The sequence below is a fragment of the Pelodiscus sinensis genome, chromosome 5 (assembly GCF_049634645.1).
Source record: "Pelodiscus sinensis isolate JC-2024 chromosome 5, ASM4963464v1, whole genome shotgun sequence".
Lineage (NCBI taxonomy): Eukaryota > Metazoa > Chordata > Testudines > Trionychidae > Pelodiscus > Pelodiscus sinensis.
In genome coordinates, this window is record NC_134715.1 from 111,352,018 (window position 1) to 111,378,527 (window position 26,510).

The 26,510-nt window shown below is 42.6% G+C and overlaps 1 protein-coding gene across 7 annotated transcripts in view; it reads left to right on the forward strand.

Moving 5' to 3' along the window:
- STK32B (serine/threonine kinase 32B) overlaps positions 1-26,510 on the forward strand; it is a 288,545-nt gene that overhangs the window by 236,973 nt on the left and 25,062 nt on the right. For 4 of the 7 annotated variants that reach the window (XM_014576105.3, XM_014576106.3, XM_075930750.1 and 1 more), the window contains 3 exons: positions 6,164-6,295; positions 7,070-7,134; positions 14,830-14,892. In XM_014576105.3, the coding sequence (XP_014431591.2) occupies positions 6,164-6,295; positions 7,070-7,134; positions 14,830-14,892 (260 nt within the window). The remainder of the gene's footprint in view (positions 1-6,163; positions 6,296-7,069; positions 7,135-14,829; positions 14,893-26,510) is intronic. The other 3 variants (XM_075930748.1, XM_006128198.4, XM_006128199.4) reach the window with 1 other exon arrangement.

The window sequence follows — 26,510 nt, forward strand, 5'->3', positions numbered from 1 at the left end:
GGTGCATAAACTATGACCAACATCAGTGGCAGCTTTGTGGCAATTTGAAGGTTGTTGCTCTCTTGCTTGGTCTGCAGACTGGATACACAAAGGACTGCTGTTTTCTCTGCAAATGGGATAGTCGTGCAAGATATTCCCACTACATCAAGATAGATTGGCCACTCTGACAGTCATTGGAGCCTGGGAGGAAAAGTGTTCAGCATCCACCACTTGTTGAATCAAGGAAGATTTTGTTACCACCCTTACACATCAAGCTGGGTCTGATGAACTTTGTCAAGGCCATGGACAAAACACAAGCAGCTTTCAAGTACCTCCATGGAAAATTTCCAAGGTTAAGTGAAGCTAAGATAAAGGAAGGTGTCTTTGTTGGTCCTCAGATTCGTGAACTTCTTTGAGATGACACATTTGACCATGCACTGCGTGGCAAGGAAAAGATGGCATGGAAAGCCTTCCAGTTAGTGGCAATAAATTTTCTCGGAAACAAGGCAGACAACTACAGGTTGTTGGTGGAAAACCTCCTCAAGGCATACAAAAGCCTTGGTTGCAACATGTCACTAAAAATACATTTTTTGCACTCTCATCTAGATTTTTTTCCACTGAACTACAGAGCAGTGAGCGACGAGCACGGCGAGTGATTTCACCAGGACATTGCAACAATGGAGAAACACTATCAGGGCAAATGGAGCCCATCAGTGCTTGCAGACTATTGCTGGACAGTGACAAGAGATGCTCCATTTAATGAATACAAGAGATAAGCCAAGAAGCACCAAGTAGACACTGAATAGGACTAAACTATGTACATAATAGTTTTTTGCCTTTTGTTTCATAATCCATTTTATTTATATAACCCTTTTGCTGATTTTTAAAGTGTTACATAAACAGGACAGGTGAAATATTATTATATAAAGCAACCATAAACACATGAAAGACCTAGGTTTACAATTTATAATTAAAACTCTACTATCTACACAATATACACAGACGTAAAATGTAAAAACTTAAATATCTTGGAAACAGTAGCCAATCAGTTGTTTTAATTGTCATATTTGAAATCAGCACATCAAAATACATAATAAATAGCACATTTTATCTCTGAAGCAGATGACTTCTAAAAAATTGTAGACCAGTGTTATCAGATAGTCGACAGGATAGTCGAGGTACTTCAAAGTAAAAGGGAGGTACTTCAAAGAAGGGCTAAGAAGGAGATACTTCAAAGGAAGGTAAAAGGAGAGGTAAGAGAGGGGTACTTCAAAGCAACAGGGGGGGCCCGGGCACTATGTGGCGCTAACATTTTGAAATGCCACCGCAGCATTTCAAAGAGGCAGCGCTGCACAGCTGCAGCGCCAAGTGGAGCCTGGGTTCAGCTACCTAGAGCCTGGGATCAGCTGTGTGGTGCTGCCCTGTCAACTAGTCAATTCAAAAATGCATTGACTATTCGATTAGTGAATTACTCAATACTTAACATCCTTAATCAGACAGTATTCCCTCAATTTTTTTACGTGAATGTGCACTAATATGGAGGTGATTTGTCACCAGGCCTGCCATCAGGGAAGCCAAAGAGGGCACTTCCCCAGGACCTGGTGATCAAAGGCCCTGGGCTCCTTGCTGGACCCAAGCCCTTTAATTCACTGCCATTGCTCTGGATGGCACTCTGGATGGCTCTGAAGGCTGGTGGGGGAAGGCTGGTCTTCTGCCTTGCCCCTTCTACTCAAGGCTCCAGCCCTTCCCAGACCACAGAGCCACCCCTCACCTTGCTCAGGGGTCCAGAAATGCTGTTGTGTATCACCTCCATATTGGTGCACATAACAAAAGTTATTCTACACATGGAGGCTACGTCTAGACTGGCCCCTAATTCCGGAAAAGTCATGCAAAGCAGGTAAGTCAGAATAGGGAAATCCGCGGGGGATTTAAATATCCCCCGCGGGATTTAAATAAACATGTCCGCCGCTTTTTTTCCGGCTTGGGGAAAAGCCGGAAAAAAGTGTCTAGACTGGCGTGAGCCTCCGGAATAAAGCCCTTTTCCAGAGGATCTCTTATTCCTACTTTCAAGTTCACTAGTTTCACCCGTGTTTTCAAAATAAATAAAGATTTTGTCATGCCCACAAACTGGAGAAATATCTTAAGAATGGATGTCGTGAGTGTCAAATCCTAGATTAATGGGCTACTGTGCCAGCAAGCTACTAGGGCTGATGAGGGAACTGCTGTTAATATCGAAAGCTACATCTGTTTTCCCAGTGGAGTCAGATGATTAACAACAAATTGCTGACTGGACACCATTTGAGTATAAAGTTTCTTCCTATCTGACCCCTTGTATGAGCACCTACCTGCTAGGTTTGTGGCTACATAAACCTCAGAGCAAGACCTTGCCTCCTTGCTTGGTTCCTGATAGCTTTCCTGTTTCCTCACTCTGCCCCTCATTGCTGATGTTGGCTTTGACCCTTGGCATGGACACAATCCTGAATTTTCTCCTGGTTCTGGCCACTAGGTCATTCAACCCACTTCATGGCCCTGACAGAAAGAGAAAAAGGAACCTTATAAATAAAATAGGTTTTCCTTAGCCTCCTGTGAACTTTCTCTGCTGCCATTCAGATCCCAGGAGAGTGTTCGGCAAAGGAAAAGGCATTGTGTGTGAAGGGCTCTAACTGATTCCTTGTTTGTTTATTCTCCCCTTGATGTGATCAAGTGACTTTAGATCTTGCATGTGAACCACAAACTCAAATTAGGGGTGCAGAACTCATTTTAAAATACATAAGTGAAATGTGTAGAAAAGGAGACAGTTCATTCAGTGGTGCTGGAAACAAAACTGGATAAAAAAGGCAAAAAACAAATTTGTTGAAAATTTTTATCATTGTTCATAAGTATAAATAAGCCTGGGAGAAGGAAGAGGAGCACTTCATTGTAACAAGAAGGGGTCAATCAGTTCTTGAGATGCTAGTGGGGACCCGCCCTAAATTAACTAGATCTACATTCACTCTTTGAATTACGTCTATGAATTTTTGCTGAAATCCATAGTAATTATAACAATTTACATCTCTTTTGTTTCTGTGAGTCAAGGCTGCTCTTAAGCAATGTCTGCGCACGCACACATGCACACATACACACACTTCTCCAAAAGAATCACTGAGTGATTGACTGTTTTACCTTGACCCATAGTACATCAGTACATGAATTGAGGATCTGTTCAGCCAATAGCTGAAACATTTAAAAAATAGCATGGACTCAAAGAGACCGTAGGTACACAATGTGTGGGAACAGGCATTGTTTGTTAGGTCATTTAAAAATATCAGTTTGTATGATAAGGAATGACTTATCAGATTTGACATGGTTTGCTTATTCGTATGGTACATGTACTCTGCATCCAAGGGCTGCTTCCATTATTTTGAAATATTTTTTGAAATAACAGGCATGCTATTTCACCATCCCTGTAAACCTCGTTGCACAAGGGTAAAGGAATGGCTCGAAATAGTGCTATATTTTGAAATTTGGTGCTGTGTAGAAATAAGATATTCAAATAAGATATGCAATTTGCATTGCGCACATTGCATATCTTATTTCAAGTTTAGGGTGCAGTGTAGACGCACCCCTAGAGTCAATATGATTGTCAACAGAGCTAACTAAAAAGTCACAGACAGGTATTTTCAAATACTCAGGTATTTTCTACATTCCTATACCTCAGTATACTAAACAATTTAGCACACAGAATATTCTGCTCCCAGAGAAAAAGAGTCAGATTTTTTTTAAAAGCAGTGACTATTTTCAGTTACATTTTAAAAAATTATATCTATATCTATATTTATTACTATTGCCCATTGGGATTGTTTATTTTTGCACCTTTCATGTTTGCAGTTGTTTACAAACCTGAAAATGCCCAGGCTCTGGGATTTTTGTGCCCTTTCGTCATCCTTTTCTTCCCACAGCTGTGCAATGGAAGGTTCATGCCTGCAGCTCTCAAGTCCTTATGCCAAAAAGTTTCTTGCAGCAGCAATAGCTGAGTCTCTGGTTGACTGCTACTGAGTATTCACGTACAACTTTTGTGTTCAAAGATCTGCACAGACATTAATTAATTAATTTTCACACATCTGTGAAGTAGACATGGTCAGGATTATCCCTATTTTATGTGTGAGAGAGCCACAACAGAGATGATGTGACTTTCCCCAGGATGAATAGCTAAGGAGTGGCAGAGCCGGGATTAGAATTGACTAGCTCGTGAATCCAAACACTGTCCACTCCATCAAACTACAAAACTAGAGCAAGTTGAGATTTTTATAACCAACATTTTTCCCCCTAACAAAATATTATTCTGTTGAAATTGACTTTTTCCTCAGAAAAATATCAGTTTCAACTAGGAAATGAACAAAAAATGGAATTGAACAAAAACCTCATTTTGACATGTTACATCATTTCATTTATATTGAAAATGTAAAAAAAAATTCTTTGACATTTCCAGTTACCAACTTTTCAGAAATTTTATTTTGTAAAAATGTTGATATTATGACTTTTTAAATTCTAATTCAGAATGGCAGCTAATTTCAAAATCTCAGTTTCTCACAGAAGAATAATTCTGCATTAACTTTCATGATAAAATCCTCTCCCACTCCCCAGTGATAGTACAGGCAGTCCCCGGGTTACGTACAAGATAGGGACTGTAGGTTTGTTCTTAAGTTGAATTTGTATGTAAGTCGGAACTGGTACATATTGTAGGGGAAACTCTAGCCAAACATTTCTCCAGAGCTCAGTTTTATTCTCCCACACCTCACTTCGTTCAGTCTTTTATTCTCAAGCTGAGGTGTCTGCTGAGAAAAGCCACTCCGCGTCTCCCTGGTCTGCTGGGGGGAAGCAGCTAGTGTGGGGTTGCCTCACCCCGTTTGTAAGTAGGGATCCGATGTAAGTCGGATCCATGTAACCCGGGGACTGCCTGTAGTGTGATTCTGTAGCAACTTCAATGGAGGAACTCCAGTTTTATACCTGTGTAGTTGAAAATAAACTCTACACATTTATGATTTTATTCTTAATCTTTCTTGCTGATTTATTCACCGGTTAGTATGCTGCTTGTATTGGGCTATAGCAATAGAATGGTTCTGAGCTCACACTTGCCCTATTTCAATAAGGTTGTTAAGCATTTCTGAGTTTTTAAACAATTTGGCTTCTATAGGACTACTCACATGCTTGAATACCTTGTTCAAACAGACCCATTTTCACTGGATGGAAATAGGTTTCCCCTATGCGAAAAGGTCATAAACAAGCTCATTCTGTTCTAGTCTGGTTTACACTCCTGTATTTTCCCAGCGTAGCTGTGCCAGCAAAATCCCTAGTAGAGGTGCAATTATACTAGGAAAAAGTCCTTTTGACGTATTTTGCTCAGGGAAGCGGTTTAACCTATATCCACAAAAGCTCTCTCTTGCCAGTATAGGCTTTGTCGCCACATGGAGGGATTGCCAGTATAATTATAGCTTTCTAGCTTAGATGAGACCTAGCATTGACTGCAGCAGGAACAGGAACAGGAGCAGGTCTCAGTGCTGAATTTAAGCCCATGTTGGCACCACATTCTCTGTAGCAAATTACAAGATTTTCTCTCTAGATAAAAATATTACAGCTCTTTCTGAAGTGTTCTGGGCAATAGCAGAGGGTTTTACCCTGATTCCCAGCACCACAAAGGGGGGTCCCATAGTTAAACTGACACTCAGCTCTTCAAAAAATCTAGCAGTGTCTATGTTTTCTGCACAAGCAATGCCTCTGAATCACTTCCTGGCCATGCCTCGTTTCTGTGGTTACTTAACAAAGTGGAGAAAACTCCATATTCATTGGGTTATACACCTCTCTGTTACAATAGTGTAAATCTGGAAAAACTTCATTGGAGTCACTCCAGATTTACCCTTGTATAAGCAAGAAGAGAGTCTGTCTGTCTATCTATCCATTTGTACATTATACTTCATCATTTAAACTTGGAACTTCATTACTGGAAATGAAGGTCACTGTTTCTGTTTCACAGCTGGAATGCTTAAAATAGAAAACTAGGCCAAATACATTGGGCTTCAGTAGAGTTACATCAGGCATGAATATTGTCCCGGTCTATGGTCCCTTCTGGCCTTTGTATTTATTTAACAAGCAAGCAAAAAGACATAATGGTATTCTGAAAAAATAACTTTGTATCCTTTTGTAACAGAAAGGAAGACTGAATTGTGACCCTACATTTGAACTAGAAGAAATGATTTTAGAATCCAAACCCCTTCATAAAAAGAAAAAGCGACTTGCAAAAAACAAATCCAAAGAAGGAACAAAAGAAAGCTGTTCACTGGTAAGTCAGAGACTATGAGTGTAGTCATTCATTTGCTTTCTTTGAAGGATTTGATCAATCAAGTTCCATTTTCCCAGTTCTTCAAGTGATTTAGTACCAATGTTAGTTAATTTATATTTATCTGCAGTCTCAAAATGCCTCCAAACCAAGGCACAAAGCAACTGTTTTTTTCAGTCATGAAAATAATTTGAGCAACTTTAAGACTTAAAATGCTAAAATATACTTCTTTAAGAAAATTGCTGCCAATTGGCAAATGCACTTCCCACACATGAATGGAAGAAGTCATAAGGAGTACTTACTCTGCAGCTGATACTTAGGATGACAAATGTGCAGCACACATACTGCATGTCTATAAAAGTTGTAAGGGAAATCTAATTTTTTTTCCTCTGTAGTAGTCTTGACTTATGCATTCCTCATCTAAATGCTCTTTGTATAAAAATCCTAAACTTTTCAAGGAGATAAAAAATAATCATTTTCCAAGCTCAAATTTCCAATACTATGGTATTTTATACATTCTGTTATTGTTTCAGGTGGTTTTGAATGCTCACATAGTGTATATTTCTTAGAACTACCAGTCTTTAAAATATTCAAGAATTCTCTTTTTTATCTCCTTTAAAAAAAACCTGACAGTACACTATATTACATCTTAGAGGATATGAAAATGCCACTTGATCATATTAATTTGTAAGCTGCTTTGTTCAACGTCGGTTCTGTTGTTGTGACTTTGTGTACAAATTTCTGTCACTTACAATCAACATATTCATGTTTTTAAAGAATGTACACCTGCAGCAGTGTTTGGAAACTGTGAGGGAAGAATTCATCATATTCAACAGAGAAAAGTAAGTATGTTCCTTAAATGCCTATTTAACATACACTGATAAAATTAATTTCAAAAGGAGAAATCTCCCCCACCACAAGTCGTAACAAAAATGATTAATGATCACACCAAGCTAAAAGCCTTTATGTGAAATAAAAGGCTGGACTTCTATCGATTTCCCTGCTGCATTGTCTGTAGTGTAGCAATTTTGTTATTCTTCCATCTTTGAAAACAAGCCAGAATGCTTACAGTGAATGTGTGGTGAAAAGAAGAGGTAAATGTCACTAGCAGTCTCCAGAGAAGCAGTTAACAATTAAGCAAAAGGACTATTATACAAAGGGTCTGCTTTTTCACGAGTAGAACAAAACCTAAAGAGGTGACGACTCATTAAATTTTAATGAAGTAAGCCACAGTATTCTGATGTGGATAGTCTTTGTATATTTGTCCTCCAAAATCCAAGACTCCATTACTTCTTTTCATCATAACTCAACATTTAGAGGGAAGTGATTCCTGTTTACAGCCAGCAGGCGTGGCTAGTGGTCGAAGCATTAGCTAGAATCAATGGAAACACGTTTGAGTCCCAAGAGAGTAGACACCCTCCTTTGTCCTAATAATACATTGGATTCCATGTAGTTTACTATGGGAGGGGTGTCTTCTATGACTATAAGATATGACTATAAAATTGTAGATCTGTCTTTGTCAGTAAAGATCCAGTGGCAATTACCCCAGTCTCCTTGGCCACAGTTTCCTTTTCCCTGATTGTGCTGTTTTCAGTAGTTTCATCTAAGTATCATTGTGCCAGAGAGAGAGCAAGCACAAGTCTGATTCTGTAGCCTGGTGTCACAGGATCGCTGCAATGCAACCAGCTTTGCAGTAGTCTGTAGGAGGAACCCTTCAGTGCGCCAGATCCCCCATCTTCTATGCAGCGTCACTGTCTCCTTCGAGTGGACCTCTGAATTTTTGGCACTCCAGCTTCACACTGAATTCCATTCAGTGAATCCAGCTGAGATAGATACATGGTAAAGACTTCTATGCTTTTCCTAGTTTAATGCACCTCACCAAGCATTTCCAGTGATATTCAAACGGTATTGTCAAAACAGGAAGATTTATTAAGTGGAACACGGCATGGAAAGACCTTAAAGTAACATACAAAACTGAAGGTTCATTCCGCTTAGCCAGAGCCCAGATTAAGCCATAGTGATTCCCTTTGTTTGAGATCTATCAGTCTCTCTATCTGACTTCCTTGGTCAGACTCCAGGTAAGAGACCCTACACCTTCCAGCAGCCAACTCTCATCCCGCACCTCAGACCTCTCCAGGCTTTTGTTCTCCAGCTGAGGACTGTTGGGCAGCATCCCTGCTGAGAGGTGAGGGAATCCATGCCCCTCTGGGATGTTGGTTATTAGGTATCAATGACAACTGCATTTGGCATGGTCTTCTCAACTGCTCCATCAAAATGGGAACTAAAGCCTGCATTGGTAGGTGACACTCACACCTATGTCTCTTGGCATGCCCAGAGAACAAACTGTCCTTTTCCATCCCCACACTGCAACAATGTGACATAAAGGGGAAACCAAGGTACATGTAGGCTTCATAAAAATCCCACTTTATCACACCAAGTGATAAATCCCACTTTATCACAGCAAGTGATGGGAGATAGGAGACCCCAGATGCATTCACTCTGTTCTAATAAATGTACTTTAAAAATGATTTATACTTTAAAAATTATGTATACTCCTCTTTCACAGGAGAAATTGAGGGATCCCTATACCAGAATATTCTATCATCCACTCACCTGAGAGTGGTTCAAATTCTTTTTCCCCTCAGAAAGTGGGGGGACTTGAATGGGGGTGTCCCAGAGCCCAGGTGAGTACACTAACCACTGGGCTAAAAGTTATGAGGGAGAATCTCCTCCCAGCTGTTTTGCGTGAGTTTGTCTATAGTGCCTGATCCTGTAGACAAGCCTTGAGCACATTTACCAGATTGGGCCCCGCAGGTCTGGTTTGTGCATCACTTTGGGGCTTAGATGTCTGGATGCCCAGATTGAGGCTTCAGTGCATGTGCTCAGAGATAAAATTATGGGTGTCTATGGAACTTTTATTGTGAGAAATTAGGTGCAGAGCAAGTGTAGGCACCCGCAGTGTTTGTGACAGATAAACCAAGGTTTTGTGAATCCTGGTAGGGTCAGATTCTGGGATGTAGGCTGATAAAATGGCAGTTAGGAAAATAATTCCCGTTATAATATTCTTGTGAGTGAGAGAGAGAGAGAGAGAGATTCATATTTTCAGGGTGAATGCCACACATCTATTTGAGGGATCATACATGAGGGGATCCCAAAATTTAGTAATTTCACAGGCCACCTAAGATTGATTTTTGTACATTTGGGAACAAAGAATGGAGGCCATCCTTATAGAATGGGGAAGTTTCTCTTGGGAGGCTACAACTCTGAAAATGACATGGGAGTGATGAGGGAAAATCAGCTGATCACGAACATCCAGTGTGATGCTGCAGCCAAGACAGCTAATGTGATCTCTGAAGGTAATTAACCATAATCAGCTTACCAGGATTGTGGCAGATCCTCTATCCCTGGCAACTTGTAAATCATGACTGGATGTTTTTTTCTAAAAGCTGAGGTCTAGTTCAAACAGGAATTGATTCACAGGTCAGATTAAATGACCACAATGGTGCCTTCTGGCTTCATTATCTATGGATATATGATTTGCAAAATTCTAATGGAGAGTTCACTTGTGGTGAGTAATTCCATTTTACTAGGCTTCAAATCTTTAATTTTTATCAGATGGTAGTTATAGTAAATTCAGCTGAAGAAAAAGAAAATCCTGGAACACAGGTGCACGTCTATCAACTTATTATGTCTTGATTGGCTTAACAGTATAAAGGAGAAAAACCCACATGCAGTCTTGCAGTAGGCCAGACATTGTTCTAAGTTAATTGAGAGTATGGTTTGGCTTTACTTTCAGCACTGAATTGCATTAGGGCTTCATGTACTTTTCAGAGAAGTTAAATTACGTTGATAACAGTGACCAAAGGTCAGATTTTGAAACAAAGTGAATTAAAGCTTGTGTGCACAGAATCAAAGCAATGGCATACAGAAAAGGACAGAATACACAGAGTAAATCAGCACAGACCTCAAGATGACTTTCTTCAGAGTTTTCCAAACCATCTATTTCCAGCAAGTTGTACTGAGCCAGATCTTTCAAAAAATTTTGGTTTTAATCTAGTTCTTGTGGTTAGCCACAGATAATGACAGATATAAACTGTTTCTATGTGTACAATATAAGATATTATCATGTGACCATATCAATTACCCCATTATCCTCTGTTGAATCCTTTCCTCATTGGTTTTTTTTTCTGTCTTCTCATTCCTTCCTTTAATATCCTTGTTTAAATTAATATTAATCCCAGATTAATAAAAATGGGATTTTTCAGATGAGAAAAGAGGCTACTAAGGGGAGATATGATAGAGGTCTCTAAAATCATAGCTGGTATAGAGAAAGTAAATAAGGAAACATTATTTACTTGTTTCCATAACACAAGAACTAGGGTTCACCAAATGAAATTAATAGATAGCAGGTTTAAAACAAACAAAAGGAAGTATTTCTTCACATAAAGCAGAATCAATCTGTGGAACTCCTTGCCAGAGGATGTTGTGAAGGCCAGGACTTTAACAGGGTTCAAAAAATAACTAGACCAATTCATGGAGAATAGGTCCATCACTGGCTATTACGTTGGGGAGGAAAAGTGTCCCTACCCTTTGCATAAGCTGGGAATGGGTGACAGAGGAGGGATCACTTGATGATTGCCTGTTCTGTTCATTTCCTCTGGCACACCTGGCATTGTCTACTGTCGGAAGACAGAATACTGGGCTAGATGGACCTTTAGTCTGACCCAGTATGGCCATTCTTATGTTTTTATATAGCTGTTAGTGCAGGTACTAATACATCATACATAAGTGACTCACCACCGTTTCTTATTAACATGACTGTACATTTTTATATCACTGTTTCTTTGCACACCCAAGAGCTGCCTTTATATTTCATCTGAAAATATTTGATTATCACCTCAGATGAATCTTCGCTATTAAAAGCCAAATTCTGCTGTGGCTTAAATCTTCTGCCCCCATTTACTTCAGTTGCATAGAAATGGGTGTAAATCAGGTCAGAATTAGGCCACTGCTTTCAGGTGAAAGGATGGGAAATTGCCAGAACAAAGTAGCTGTGAAAAGCTTCATGAACTTTCTTATCAGATAATCTTTTTCCTGAGCAGCAGGTTCTATGGTAATTTGGTACAGTTAGGGTAGCATGAGGAATTCTGCCAGCTCTGCAACACCTTTCAATTTAATCCCCCCTTTCCCCCCATCACTTCTGTTTTGTGGATAAAACAAGTCAGTTGTTATTGTCTCTGACATCTGAGAATATCCTTGGACTGTCTGACTTTCTCTCACCATGTACCTTTCATCCTGCATCAGATATCACACAGAAGAAAATATTCAGTATTTATTGGGTCATATTTTTCAAGCAGTCTGTGGTATGACAAGGAACTTTTTGACTATATTAAAGGAAGGTCAATGGGACTTTGAGCTTCAAGAATGGGCTCTGTAAACTGTCATAACTCTTTACTGAAAGTCTAACTGTCAGTTGACTACCTTTTTGCAGTGTTTATATAGCTAAGATTTAGCAAATCAGTTCTGGCAGATATGGAATTTGCACACTATATTTCATATACTGCTTTTTGCAGATGGCCAGATAATCTCCACTACGTGGAAGTAATTGAACACTGAAGAATATAGAGAGTGTTATGTGTAGGGTGAACTTCAAGAGGGCAGAATTAGAAAAGCACCAGTATTCCAGTCAAATGAGCGGATTCAATCCAATAGGCTGGTCCTTCAAGACGCGGGATTTTCTAGCCATGTCTAGCACTGTCCTTTTTCAGTAAAATTGGAGATTATCTTGGAGTTAATTTCAGATTAACATGACTACTCCATCTAAAACTTTCCTTTTCTGATTAGTGTTTTAAAATGGCAGCGGAGTCATACACATGCTCTGGACAGTTGTAAGTTTTTGATGGAACAGAGAGGTATGATAGCATACAAAATGAGAGAGACTGTTACAGGCTGACAGAGCAGCATGGTGAAGGTCCAGGGTCAGCTGTTGGTGAAAGTGACCTGACAAGCATCAGGACATGCAGAGACAGCACGGGGAAGCAATGATATGCATTTGCAAAATAGGAATTGGCAATGGAGCAATAATGCTGATGTTGACTGTTTTTCCTGCCCATTGGGTTTAACTGCACAGGACTCGCCAAATAAACAAATGCATTATCCCAAGGTTTTCAGAAATAGGTACCCAAATTTTGGCATGCAGATATGGATACAGCATATGGAGTATGGAGACGTCCATGTCGGTGTCAAGTATCATGAGAATAAAACAATGTGGTAATTCCCTCAAAACAAAGGATTAGGTTGGCCCTTTTCTTACCATTTGAATATTTATGGTGAGAAGTTGAAAGGGTAGATGTTGTGGCGGCTCTGGGTCAGAAGCTCAGATGGGGCACTGGAAATCGCCATAGGGTACGTCTACACTACAACGTTAATTCGAACTAACGGATCCAGACTAAAAAACTAGTTCGAATTAGCGTTTTGCTAATCCGAACTAGCATGTCCACATTAAGTGGACCCTGAACAGGGCTTAAGGATGGCCGGAAGCAGTGCCGGCAGGGCATCAGAGGAGGACTTAGAGCGTGGAGATGCTAGCCGAGGGCTGTGCTTAAAGGGTCCCGACCCCCACCCCAGACAGACAGTTCTCAGGGGTGCCCCGCTTGCAAAGCAGTCCTGGCTTGGATTGCCCAGAGTACCCACACTGGGCACATCACAGCACTCGGCCATCAGACCGGCTGCACTTGCCGCAGGCTGCCATCTGGGGAGAGGAGGCAATCGGGGGGCTGCAGGAGAGGTTCCACCTCAAAAGCCCGCAGAGCCAGCCCAGTCCTCCCCATCGGGGGCGTGTACCCCATTCCTCCCTCACCTCCTTCCACTTACCCTTCCCTAGCCCCTTTTCTTGATGTACAAAATAAAGGACAATTGTGTTCAAAAATGGAATCTGTCTTTATTGAACAAAACTGGGGGAGACTGGGAAAAGGAGGTGGGAGAGGGGAAGAGAGAAACTGGGAGAGGGGAGGGCAACTAAAATGATCAGGGGTTGGGAACAGGTCCCATATGAAGAGAGGCTAAAGAGACTGGGACTTCTCAGCTTAGAAAAGAGGAGACGGAGGGGGGACAGGATAGGGGTCTCTAAAAGCATGAGTGGGGTGGAGAGGGTGCATACAGAAAAGTTCTTCATTAGTTCCCATAAAGAAGGACTAGAGGACACCAAAGGAAAGGAATGGGTAACAGGCTTCACACTAGTAACAGAAAGTTGTTCTTCACAAAGCACAGAGTCAACCTGTGGAACTCCTTGCTGCAGGAGGCTGTGAAGGCTACAACTAGAACAGAGTTGAAAGGGAAGTGAGATCAAGTCATGGAGTTTGGGTCCATGGAGTGGTATTAGCCAGGGGGTAGGAGTGGTGTCCCTGCCCAAGGTTTGTGGAAGGCTGGAGAGGGATGGCATGAGACAAATGGCTTGGTCACTGTCTTCGGGCCATCCCCTCCAAGGTCCCTAGTGTTGGCCGCTGTCGGCAGACAGGCTACTGGGCTAGATGGACCTTTGCTCTGACCCAGGACGGCCATTGTAAGCTCAGGGCTCAGGGTCGGGGGTCTCAGTGGACCACCTTGATTTTCATGCACTCCTGCTCCTGGGTGGCCAGGCTGGCAGCTCTCCTGCCCTAGCCAGCCACTTTCCTGTGCCTAGTGCGGAGATCGTGGACGAGGTCCACGATGTCCGCACTAGCCCAGGCGGGTGCCCACCTCTTGCGGTCCCAGGCAAGCTCCCGGGAGATGCCAGCCTGGTCCTGGGAAGAGGGGGAGGGTTGGGGGGCATCGGGTGGGTGGCTCGATCCGTGCCAGGTGCAGGGTCTGCTGGCTGGGTGCTGGCAGGCTTGCACCTGGCACGGGCACCGTAGCCAGCCCGTGCCCCTTTAAGGGGGCCGGGGCCGGGAGGGGGGCAGACGAGTTTCCCTGGTGTTGGCCAGAGTGGCCACCAGGGAAACCTGGGGAGGACTAGCCTCCCACTAGTTCGAATTAAGGGGCTACACACCCCTTAATTCGAACTAGTAAATTCGAACTAGGCTTAATCCTTGTGGAATGAGGATTACCTAATTCGAACTAAGCACTCCGTTAGTTCGAATTCAATTCGAACTAACGTAGCGCTAGTGTAGCGCCTATGAAAGTTAGTTCGAACTAACGTCTGTTAGTTCGAACTAACTTTGTAGTGTAGACATACCCTTAGTTATGCATGTTCTTAGCAGGCCTGTGCTTGTGGATTCCATGAGCCCAAAAGTCTTCTTTCCCAGGCTGCAAAATGGCCCTGGAGGAAGCCACTCTACAAATTCTGCTGCTCCCGAGGCAATGATAGCTTCTTTCAGTAACCCTACCTTATATGCAGGGATGAGTATCCATGAAACTGAATAGCAGCCAATCCACCAGCCTCACTCCCATTTATTCCTTGGGACACCAATCTGCTTAATGCTGACCCTCCCATTTATCTCCCTCCTGCCCCCACAATGGCACTTTGGGAGCCCCTAAAGTTGTGTACACTTTCTCCACAGGCTACCTAGATCCTCCCTCCCTGTGGAACATGACCAAGGTTTTCAAAAGCAACTCGTCATATTGTGAGTTTCAGTTTTAAATTATGTCGCATTTGAGGCTTCCTAGAGGTGACTAATTTTTGGGGGGAGTGGGGTTCTCAACTCTTTCTGAAATATCAGCTTCTTCTTTGTTATCTCAAGTTGGGCAACAGAAACCAAGGCCACCAAAATCTCTACTGAGCTTTTGAAAATCTTGGTCCATTATTGCATCAGTTCAGTTTGTTTTGGGACCTCCTGAGAGTTCTGACTGTCCCATGCAGTTGAGTTTAATATACTTTACTTTTCTCTTTTTTGAATTGGCCAGTGCTCCAGATATGCCAGTGGCAGAATTGCCAGTGGGCAAAAGGTTTATTTTTATTAGTCTACTTATTTCAGTTGAACATCAGCTACAAATTACGGAACTCATTTTTGGGCACTGTGCTGTGGTGTTCACCTCACAACCATAAACTAAAGCGCAGAAAGGACCAATTAGTTTGATTGACCCCACATGCGGAAAATAGGCTGGAGAAGCAGCCTCCTGATTGGAGGATGAAGCTCCCTTGAGCAGTTATAGGCTGAACTAGGACAAAGCTGAGAATCTGGCAATGGAAAGTCTTGTAGTGAGGTAGTGTTCAGCCACCATCTGTACATTAGATTGTGAAGGAGCACACCCGTGAAAAGAGTAGAAGTCTGGCCCTGAGAGAAGGGCAAACATCAGAAGGGGAAACCACACAGTGACCTGGCTAGTGGGCTGAGTCAAAAAGAGAACTCTACACCTCCTAGAGCAGTGGTCTCCAACCTGTTTAACCACCAGATCACTTTTTCAATTTAAGTGCAATGTAAGATCTATCTCAAATCCAAATACTCTTGCCCAGCCTCCTTCCTGCCCCTTCTCCAAGGCCCTGACCCTGCTTACTTGGCCCTCTTTTTCTCCCTCCCCCATTCTCCCTCCCTTTCACCAGGAAGGGGCAGAGGGTTGGGGCACAGGCTCTGGGTTGGGGCTAAGGGATTTGGAGTGTGAGGGGGAGGAGTCTGGGCTGAGCCAGGGGCAGGGAGTTTGGATTCAGGAGGGGGATGTTCAGGGTACAGGCTCTGTAAGGGAGTTTGGGTCTAGGAGGCTCAGGGATAGGGCAGGAGCTTGAAGTGCAGGAGGGGTTTCATGATTGGGGCAGGAGTGCAGGAGGGGGTTCATGATTGGGGCATGGGTTTGGAGCACGCTCCAGATGGACACTGCTTACCTCAGGTGGCTCCTGGGTGGTGGTGCAGTGGGCCTAAGGAAGGCTCATCCCTGCACTGGCTGGCCCTGTACCACTCTCAAAAGCATCCAGAAAAGCACCCCATTCCAAGCCCTGTTGTGTCCCCTCCCTTATCACTGGAGATAGAATACAGGGTGGAAGAGGGGGATCCTCACATCAGTGCCCCCTCCTCTCCCTTCCCTTCCCTTCCCAGAAAGCAGAAGGTTCCCTGGGGGGTGGAGGGGCGGGAGGGGGCACAGTGGCAAAGGGCAGGAGACAAGCAGCAGTGGGAGGAGGAGCAGCTGAAGTGCTGGCACTTGACCGCCTCTTGGCCAAACCAGTAAAGATCACCTGTCAGAGGCTCCAAGATCTACCAGTAGATCCCGATCTACTGGTTGGTGACCACTGTCCTAGAGCAAAATAGGGATCACTTAGAGAGAGAGCAACAAGGTAACAAGATTTCAAGGGGAGGCGTCAAACCTGGAAGAAAGCTAATCACCAGCCAAGAGGAAGCACAATCCACAGTTCATGAGAACCTCATGTCAGGGACATTTTAACACTGTTTACATTCTCCAAAACTAGCACTAGCATATCCTATATCACGTCATATCAATGTGCATGTGTCATCCACATAAAATGGGCAAATGGGTTTATGCAGAGATAATCTAAAGATGATAATAAGATTAAATATTTCTTATTGTTCTTGAAAGGCTATACTAAAATGTCTCAGTTAAAAGATAAACAGACTCTACACAATATGGAGTACTGTACAATCTTTGTATTACAAAAAAAAAATTATTTCTAGAAAAATCCAGCAATAGATTTTCCCCCAGACATTTGTAGAAGTATCTGAAATTGTATTCTAACAGTTTTGTCATCGGTTTAAGAGGCTGATTTTGTTTAGTAGAGCCTTAATAAAAATCCCCTAATGAAAAAATCCCCTAATGAAAAAAACATAGCTGAAAGCTATATTTTCAATTCCCTTTTAAAAAAAATGTAAAGACATAATCATGTTGGTTGTTCATGATTTCATTAAATGGGCTGAACACAGAATATCCCTGCTATTTTTCCAATGTTATCATCACTAGAGAAATCTTTGTGGCCAACTGCTTATACTAACAAATGCACAATAATCAAAATAGCCACACAAAAAAAACCCACACGAGAGACAGAAGTCTGAGCTAGTGGCTTGGCAAGCAAGAACATCCAATTCTTATCCCCCAGGGACTTTTGAGCCAAAGAAAGCTCTTCTTGGCCATTGATTCTAGTGACCTGTAGATCAGGCGCTTTGACAATGAACAGCTTCTCATTCAACTCTCTAATTTCAACTTCCCTGTATGTTATGTAGCTCCTGGTATTACTTGTTGTCGTTAAGTCCCTAGTCATGCAACAACAGAGGGAAATAATTGTTTGGATTAGTCCTTCTAAATCATTAATAGTTAACAGAAATTACTGCACAAAAATGGAGCAGTTTATAGCTAAGAAGCATTTACTGGTCCCGAGAAGCCAACCAGACTCAATAATGTTTAACAAGGCATCTTTTTAATTAGGTAAGATTGCTGATGAAGACAGGCAGGAACATCCATTAGAAAAGGGACAAGAATGAGATTAATAAGAAGTAGCACAGTGACCTGAAATGCTGAGAGAGATAGGGGTTTAAGATGAAGCAAAGTCAGCAGAGCATACTTTGAGTGGCAAAAAGGAAAAAAAAGTGTAATATAAGATCCATTCAAGAGACATTCAGCTATTATGGTGATGAGTGATATAAATACCTAGACAGGCATTACAGATACATGAAACCCCTATTAAGAAAAGCAAATCCAGCCAGGTACAGAATGAATCATAAATATTCAACTCCAATCAAACTAAAATCACAGGAGCGTGCTCAAGGAACCTGTTTTTAAATGGCAATGGAGAAAAAGTCTGGGATAACAGAGGACACGTCTGATCCTACAAAGATCAGATCCTGGTGCCGAAATTATTGGGTGAGGGTGTTAGGCCTGAGTTATGCAAGAGACCAGACTAATTGATTGAATCAGCTTAAAGATCTATGAAAAGTTCTGAAACCTGAGTGAGCGTCTACACAGCAATTCCGTTATTTCAAAATAAATTTGAAATAACGGGAGTCTTATTCCAATTTCTGAAAACCTCATTCCACGAGGAATAACACCTATTCCGTAATATCTATTTCAAAATAGCTGTAGTGTGGATGCTCCGCTGCTGCTATTTCAAAATAGCTCCTCCCCAGAGCCAATCAAACGAATTACTCCCCAGTGCCTCCTGGGGCTCTAAATCAAGGTAGCACATCCACATTAGGGAAGCCTGTCTTGGACTAATTTTGAGGCTTCCCTGTAGTGTAGATGGGCTATTTTTAAATAATCTATTTCAGAGTATTTCTTCTGGAATAGTTTATTTCGAAATAAATATGCAGTGTATTCAGCACTTGTAGGATCAGGACAACAGGGTCCAAGCATGACAGTTGTTTAGAGAATTACAGGAGGAAGAGAAAAACAAAGCAACCTAGCTCCTTCCTGCACAAATGTTAAGGTTAATGTTAGCCTCATGTAGCGGCACACTGAACACACCAACACTGTTGTCTGAAGAGAGGAATACATGCGGCAGCTTGATACTAAAGTAGAAGCTTGGAAGTAGAACAAACCTCTCAGAACCTCTATGAGGGTATGTCTACACTACCACCCTAGTTCGAACTAGGGTGGTAATGTAGGCAACCGGAGTCGCAAGTGAAGCCCGGGATTTGAATTTCCCGGGCTTCATTTGCATAAAGCCGGGCGCCGCCATTTTTAAATGTCCGCTAGGGCGGACTCCATGCCACGCGGCTACACGCGGCACGGACTAGGTAGTTCGGACTAGGCTTCCTAGTCCAAACTACTGTTACTCCTCATTTCACGAGGAGTAACGGTAGTTCGGACTAGGAAGCCTAGTCCAAACTACCTAGTCCGTGCCGCGTGTAGCCGCGCGGCACGGAGTCCGCCCTAGCGGACATTTAAAAATGGTGGCGCCTGGCTTTATGCAAATGAAACCCGGGAAATTCAAATCCCGGGCAGGGTAATGTAGACATACTCCGAGGTATGCTAGTATTAGCCCTATTATACAGATGGTAGGTTAAGTGACTTACCCAAGATACCACGGGAAGTGTGTTGCAGAGCCAAGAATTGAACCCAGATCACATATACACAAATCCATCCATCTTTCCTCTTTCCTGGAGCATACCTACAAAAGGTCTAGATACCAGGGCTACGTCTAGACTGGCATGATTTTCCGCAAATGCTTTTAACGGAAAAGTTTTCCGTTAAAAGCATTTGCGGAAAAGAGCGTCTAGATTAGCATGGACGCTTTTCCGCAAAAGCACTTTTTGCGGAAAAGCCTCCGTGCCAATCTAGACACACTTTTCCGCAAAAAAGCCCCGATTACTATTTTTGCGATCGGGGCTTTTTTGCGCAAAACAAATCTGTGCTGTCTACACTGGCCCTTTCGTACAAAAGTTTTGCGCAAAAGGGACTTTTGCCCAAATGGGAGCAGCATAGTATTTCCGCAAAAAGCACTGATTTCTTACAGTAGGAAGTCAGTGCTTTTGTGGAAATTCAAGTGGCCAGTTAGACAGCTGGCAAGTTTTTCTGGAAAAGCGGCTGATTTTCCGGAAAAACTGGCCGGTCTAGACACAGCCAGGAGGTATAGCAGCTGAGTTGATTCTGAGTGGGGGAAAGAAGACATGGTCTGTTCCTGACAGATAGTGGGGAGCATGTACCTTATATCTATTGGACATTTCTTATTGTTGGAGACTGGTTACTGTTTAAGAGCTCTGGCTTCTGTTTTGTCTCTTAGGAGTGCGCATCACATACATTTTGTGTCAGGTGTTTCTAGGAGGGCAGGGAGATAGAAATGTCAATATTTATAGCCACTTTTAGGCTTCAGCTAATCAGCTGTTTCTGGTTCCCTGACAGTCTGCTGCTGCTAGGAAGGAAGGAGAAGTTATATTGTCTAAGCCATCCGGCCACCACATGTTTTTTGTCTGTGAATATAAACTCTGCCTGACACATTTATGATCGTGTATGGTCAGCGTAGACTTTCCCATGCCATAATTCTGGACCTTTGTTGTGATAGCCATTCTGTGGCTCTCGTGAGTCCGTTTTGATTATAGCACTTGCTGGCACACCTGATGGAAGCACAGATACGCAGCATTAAGCAAGTTGGTATTATTACAAACCACACCTAAAGCCACCAGAAAACAATGACATGCCTTTCCTTTCAAGAGCCAGGAAGTGGGGGAGAGAAGAGACGGCAGAGGAATCCCCCTGCAATGATAGATTGCTGTTCTGCGGTTGTGTCTGTTTGTCTCATGGCTTTACATCAGTACATGTCAGTGAGCTGCAGCATTGCATATATCAACCGGCAACTTCAAGAAATCATGCTGCTGTGGGTAGTCTGCTGATAACCTTTCAAAATGAGAAGGCTCTTGTCCGGACCTCACTCACCAATAGTAAAAGTAATGAGGAGTCCTGAGGCACCTTATAGACTAACTGGTTTATTGGAACATAAGCTTTCGTGGGCAAAGACCCACTTCATCAGATCCATGTAGTGGAACTTCCAGAGGCAGGTATAAATATACCGGCATAAGAAAAGAGTACCAATCAAGAGTAAGGCTAGAGATAACGAGGTCAATTCAGTCAGGGAGGATGAGGCCCACTTCTAGCAGCTGATGTAGAGGTGTGAACACCAAGAGAGGAGAAACTGTTTTGTAGTTGGCTAGCCATTCATAGTCTTTATTTAATCCTAAACTGATGGTATCAAATTTTCAGAATAATTGTAACTCTGCAGTTTCTCTTTGAAGTCTGTTCCTGAAGTTTTTTTATTTCAGGATGGCAACCTTTAAATCTGCTACTGTATGTCCAGGGAGACTGAAGTGTTCTCCTACAGGTTTTTGTATATTTCCATTCCTGATACCTGATTTGTGTCCAATTATTCTTTTACATAGGGACTGTCCAATTTGGCCGATGTATATAGGAGAGGGGCATTGCTGGCACATGATGGCGTATATTACATTGGTAGATGTGCAGGTGAATGAACCCATGATGGTGTGACTGATCTGGTTAGGTCCTGTGATGGTATCACTGTTGTAGATATGAGGGCAGAGTTGGCACCGAGGTTTGATGCACAGATTGGTTCCTGAGTTAGAGTTACTGTGGTGTGGTGTATAGTTGCTGGTGAGAATTTGCTTCAGGTTGGCGGGTTATCTGTGGGCAAGGACTGGCCTGCCTCCCAAGGTCTGTGAGAGTGAGGGATCATTGTCCAGGATGGGTTGTAGTCATTCAATAGTAGTCATTCAAGGCCAGGTGGGAAATGTGTCTTTGTCTGGAATACATTTTAGAAGGCTGACTACTTCTAGGAATAATACATATACATAAGCAAGAGTCTGGAACAATTTACAAACAGGAATTAAGTATGTGGCTTTGATAGGCTAAAGAGCCAATTGGCCTTATTTAAGCTCCACAGAGACTTATTATCCTAGGGTATGTCTACACTATAGAACAAGGTCAAATTAAGCTACGCAACTTCTGGCGCTGTTCACACTGCAGGAAATGGAAGGGAGGACATTATCCCTTTGACTTCCCTTATTCCTTGAAGCAGGACTACCAGCCTGGACTGGTGTGCCCCTCTCAGTTCAAATTAGCTGTCTTAACTAGACTCGCTAATTCAAACCCTGAAAGATCAACAATGGCAGCTTTTATCTTTTCTGTAGTGTAGACATACCCCTATAGATCTGTGGGAGATTTTTAGGAGCAGTCTTCACCTTGCTTGTATACTTGTTTAAAAGGCCATCCCTAGCCTAGGAAAAACAAACATGTTTTAGTTAATCTGTTTTAAAACACTATTGTAGACTATCTTATCTTATCTTATCTGGTCAAGGTCATCTGGGAACATATTTTTAAGCATGACCTATTTTCCTAGTCTGGGTTGAATCTTAATGCTAAATTAGGTTTAATTTTTTAGATGGTGGCACATCACTTGCTGTTTTCATTTGTTTACTGTGTCTCTGGAGCCTTATTTTGCTTTGTCTATTCCCATGAAACATCTGAGATTGCAAGGCACTGTGTAGGTCACAGTACCACAACATCTGGTCTAATGTGTCTCTTGAATTCCGCTTACCAATATTTCACGTTAGTCAGTCTTTAGGTGCACCTAAACCCATTATACTTGATTGTAAAGTGTCAGTTGATGGAAAATTGTATTTGCAGACATTAACTGAACATAATTACTCAACAGGAACCATCAACCTGAATCAGTTGTCTATGGTGTATGCATGTTTTTCTGAGGATTTTAAGAAAGAGTAGGCATAACTGTCAGAAGAGTGCCAGCAGTGCAAGAAGGTATTTAAGTATGCAGGCCCATTTCCTTCAGTATTTTATCTGTAATGTTAAGCTAGAGGCAAAACATAGATCTCTGTGTATCAATTGTATTTAATTTAATTGAACAGATTTATTTGATTACCTGGTAAGCTAGTGAGCTACCACAACACACATTAGTAAGCAACGTTAGGAAGTGATGTAGCATATAGGTGATTGTGGTATATTATGAATATTGTTTTTATTGCCGTAGTGCCTAGAGCACCTTCTTTGGGTAATAGATGCTGTTCATGCATCTTAGAATTTAAGACCTTGACCTTGCAATAACACTGGTAGATCCTGTGTTCACATGGAGTTCTGATGTCACCCCCGGCATGTGAATTTGTTGTGTGCACCACTATGAAAGTGAGGTCACACATCACCTCCATGCTGGTGCACACAACATTCATCCTGCTCCGGGGTGGGAAAAATTACTGGGAACACTGCTTGCCACCCAGACAAACTGGACTTAGTGACGAATAATCACTTACACCAAAGATCACTGGCAATGTGTGAGGGGGCCTGAGGGACCACATGCCCCTCCCCAACACTGTGTGGGTAGGCGGGGAAAGGGGCCAGAGCCCCTGGGTGGCTCAGGGGATCAATGGGGAGGGGAAGGTTGGTACCCACAGCAGAGGTCAGGTACTCTCTGAAGTGGCAATGTGGCTCTGCTCCCCCAGCTTCCAGCAGAGTGGGAAGCAGAGTCATGTGGCGGGCAGCTGGGGGTGGAGCCGTGTTGCTCGACTTCCCCTTACCACTGCCAATGAGTGTGGGGGGACCCAACCCATGCTACTGCTGCCAGGCTCCTTACTAGTTCCCTGGGCTGTCGCATTCAGGGAGAGGTATTTGGACCACCCACTTAGAAGCCACAGGAGTCCCAGAAAAGTCAGAGAATCCATGACTTCCATGAGCTCCCTGAGACTTGCTGCCTTAATCACACACAATGGCCACTTACTTTCAAATGAGCATTTCCTTTTAAAATTCTTCATTTGAATTTCACAAGATCCCCTTTTTTGTCTGATGGGTTATTTTGTTACAGGGGTATTTGCAATGTAAATGTTTGCTATTACATTATAACTGCATGCAAATAAGTGATATTACATTAGTTTTCATAAAGTTTAAACACCAAAAAATCCTTATATATTTAACAGTTACCTTGATCTATCTTCTGTATTAATACACAAGTGAATTGACCTGGTCTACCAGCGTCACACAGATGATTCAGTTTAATGCAAAATCATTGCTGCATCAGTTCTGCTATGAACTGGAACGCCTTTGTTATCTATTCCTTTAAAATTCTATGACTCTGTTATAGGGCTAGCTGCCGTTTGCTCACTGATCCGCCATATCTATTAGAGAGGAGATACTGTGCTCTCTTGTGAATCCTTGACTTTTATTCATTCCCATTATTATTCTTTCCGTAATCTAAATTAACATTCTCGCCAAGTGAAAGTAAATATTTTCCTCCCAATGTGGAAATGAGCAACATGACACGTCTGTTTACCTAGCAAGAGGATCATGTTTTGTTTTGCTGTAAGATACAACTAATAAAAATTGAAGAAGAGACTAGGCTTTGTACATTTGCACTTCTCTGGTTGGTTAGTTTGTTTTCAGCGCATTTGTGGTAACTCCCACAAATGTTGATTATTTAGTGAGGCAAATAGCAATTTCAGCAGCAGAATTTGTATATTTCTCTTTCTTCTGTGTCTTATTCATCTTACGTCTAGACTGGTGTGTCCAGAGACTGTGTTTGGTCTTCCTCTTTTTTTTAGGAAGAAAAAATATGCTCTTGCAGGGAGCCCTGTGTACTTTGTTCTACGAGAAATAAGGGGCCATATGGCAGAAAAGCCTCTTCTGGAAAAGCTATTAGAAAAAGCGGAGTGCAAGTTGAGTAGCTTTTTTCAGCAAAGGACTGTAGTCTGGACCTAGCCATCTGTAGCTAGGAAAAAAAGCTGGCTGATGAGAACTAAATTCAGTGATGCAGGTATAAGGCAAACAATAACATTCGGTTATGATCTGCAAAATACTCCTAAATTGTTCAGGTTCACAAATATTTAGAACAGCAAAAGCCAGTTCCTAAGGAGGGGGAGGAAAAAATGTTAAGGTATGTCTATACGGCAAAGTTATTTCGAAATAACAGTCATTATTTCGAAATAACTTTACTAGCGTCTACACAACCAAACCGCTATTTTAAAATTAATTCGAAATAGCAGAGTGCTTATTTCGAATTTGGTAAACCTCATTCTACGAGGAATAACGCCAAATTCGAAATAGCTATTTCAAAATAAGTGCTGTGTAGACACTTATATTGAAATAGGGGGCCTCCAGCCTTCCCAGGGTGCCCTGGTGGCCAGTCCAGCATCAACCAAGAACACTCCTCTCCCTCCCTCTCCCCTGAGCCCTTAAAGGGGTTGACTCTGGCCACAGTGCCTGTGTCAGCTTCAAGCCTGCCAGCTCAGAGCCAGCAGTCACTGCCCTTGACCCAGTGGCCCCAAAACAAGAGCCAGCAAGCCACTGGCAGCCAGCCCTCCACCGCTCCCCAGGAGCAGTCTGCCAGCTCTCAGGAGCCTTCCAGGGCCCGGAGAAGGTGGGCACCTTCCTGGTCCATGGTGGAGATCATGGACCTTATTCAGGATTGGGGAGGATGCCCCTAACATCCATGATCTCTGAACTAGACAGAGGAACGCGGCCATTTATGGCAGGATAGCTGCCAGCCTGGCCACCAAAGGCCAGGAGTGGGTTTGCATGAAAATCAAGGTGGTTCAGCGAGACCCCCAACCCTGAGCCCTAAGCTTCCCCTCCCCCTTCTGCCCTTAGTTTCCCCCTTCCAGCTCCCTCCTCCCAGGTTCCCCCCTCCCCTCTCCCACCCTCTCTTCTCCCCTCTCCTGCCTCCTTTCCCCAGTCTCACCAGAGTTTCATTGCCCCCACCCACCCAATTTTGTTAAATAAAGAGAGTTTGTGTTCATGAAAATACATGTATTTTATTTGACATCAGGAAGGGGGGTTAGGGAGGGGTAAATGGAAGGATGTGAGGGAGGAATGAGGCACAAGCCCCTAGTGGGGCACACAAGGGAGACTGCTACTGCCTGCAGAACGTGCTGCCAGGCTCGCAGCAACACGTCCAGGAGAAGCACCAGAGTGCCCAGGGGCAGCACTGGCTCCATGCTGCAGAGTGCTGTGGTGACCTGAGTGAGGGGAACCAGAGCACGCAAAGAAAAAAATGCTTTGCTGTCCCTCAGTGAGGTAGGCAAGCAAGCAGGGAAACCTTAGTACCGGCTGTCCAAGGGGGGTCACTTTAAGCACAGTTCTCAGATAGCCTCAGGCAGCAGCCACACAAGGTAACTCCTGAACTGATGCCCTGCCAGAACCGGTTCTGGCCAGCCTTAAATGCAATTCAGCGTCCTATCAGTGTGGATGCACTATTTCGAAATAGCAAAATGTTTTTTCAAAATACATTTTGTGTATAGATGCGTTATTTCAAAATAAGCTATTTCCAAATAACTATTTCGAAATAAAATATTTCAAAATAACGCTGTAGTGTAGACAAACTCTTAGAAAATGCAGACAGAGAATGTATCATGCTTAATTCTTATGTTCTGCAGTGGTAGCCACACATCAAGCCAACCTGTTTATTGTCTAAGAAGTTATATTGATCTATATCTCTATATTTATATATATTGGTTAGTCTTTTTTTTTTTTTTTTTTTTTTTTTGAGACTCTAAGGTGCCACAGGACCACTCATTGTCCAAGAAGTTAGCTTACTTATTGATATTTTCTTCTATTGCAGACAGCCATTGTCTGCAATTGATGGTAAAATGATGGCACTAAAAATAACGAGGGAAGGATTCAAAGGGAGCCTATTATTTTTATAGGATATGTACACAATGCAGGTCCTGAATATTACTTTTTTAAAATTGTCCTATATTACATTGTGTGTACTCATGGGGGAGGGAGGTATATGAGCTTCCAGCAGAAGCAAACAAAGAATTGCTGTAGCATCTAAAAAAGCCAGTTGCTGAGTCAGAAA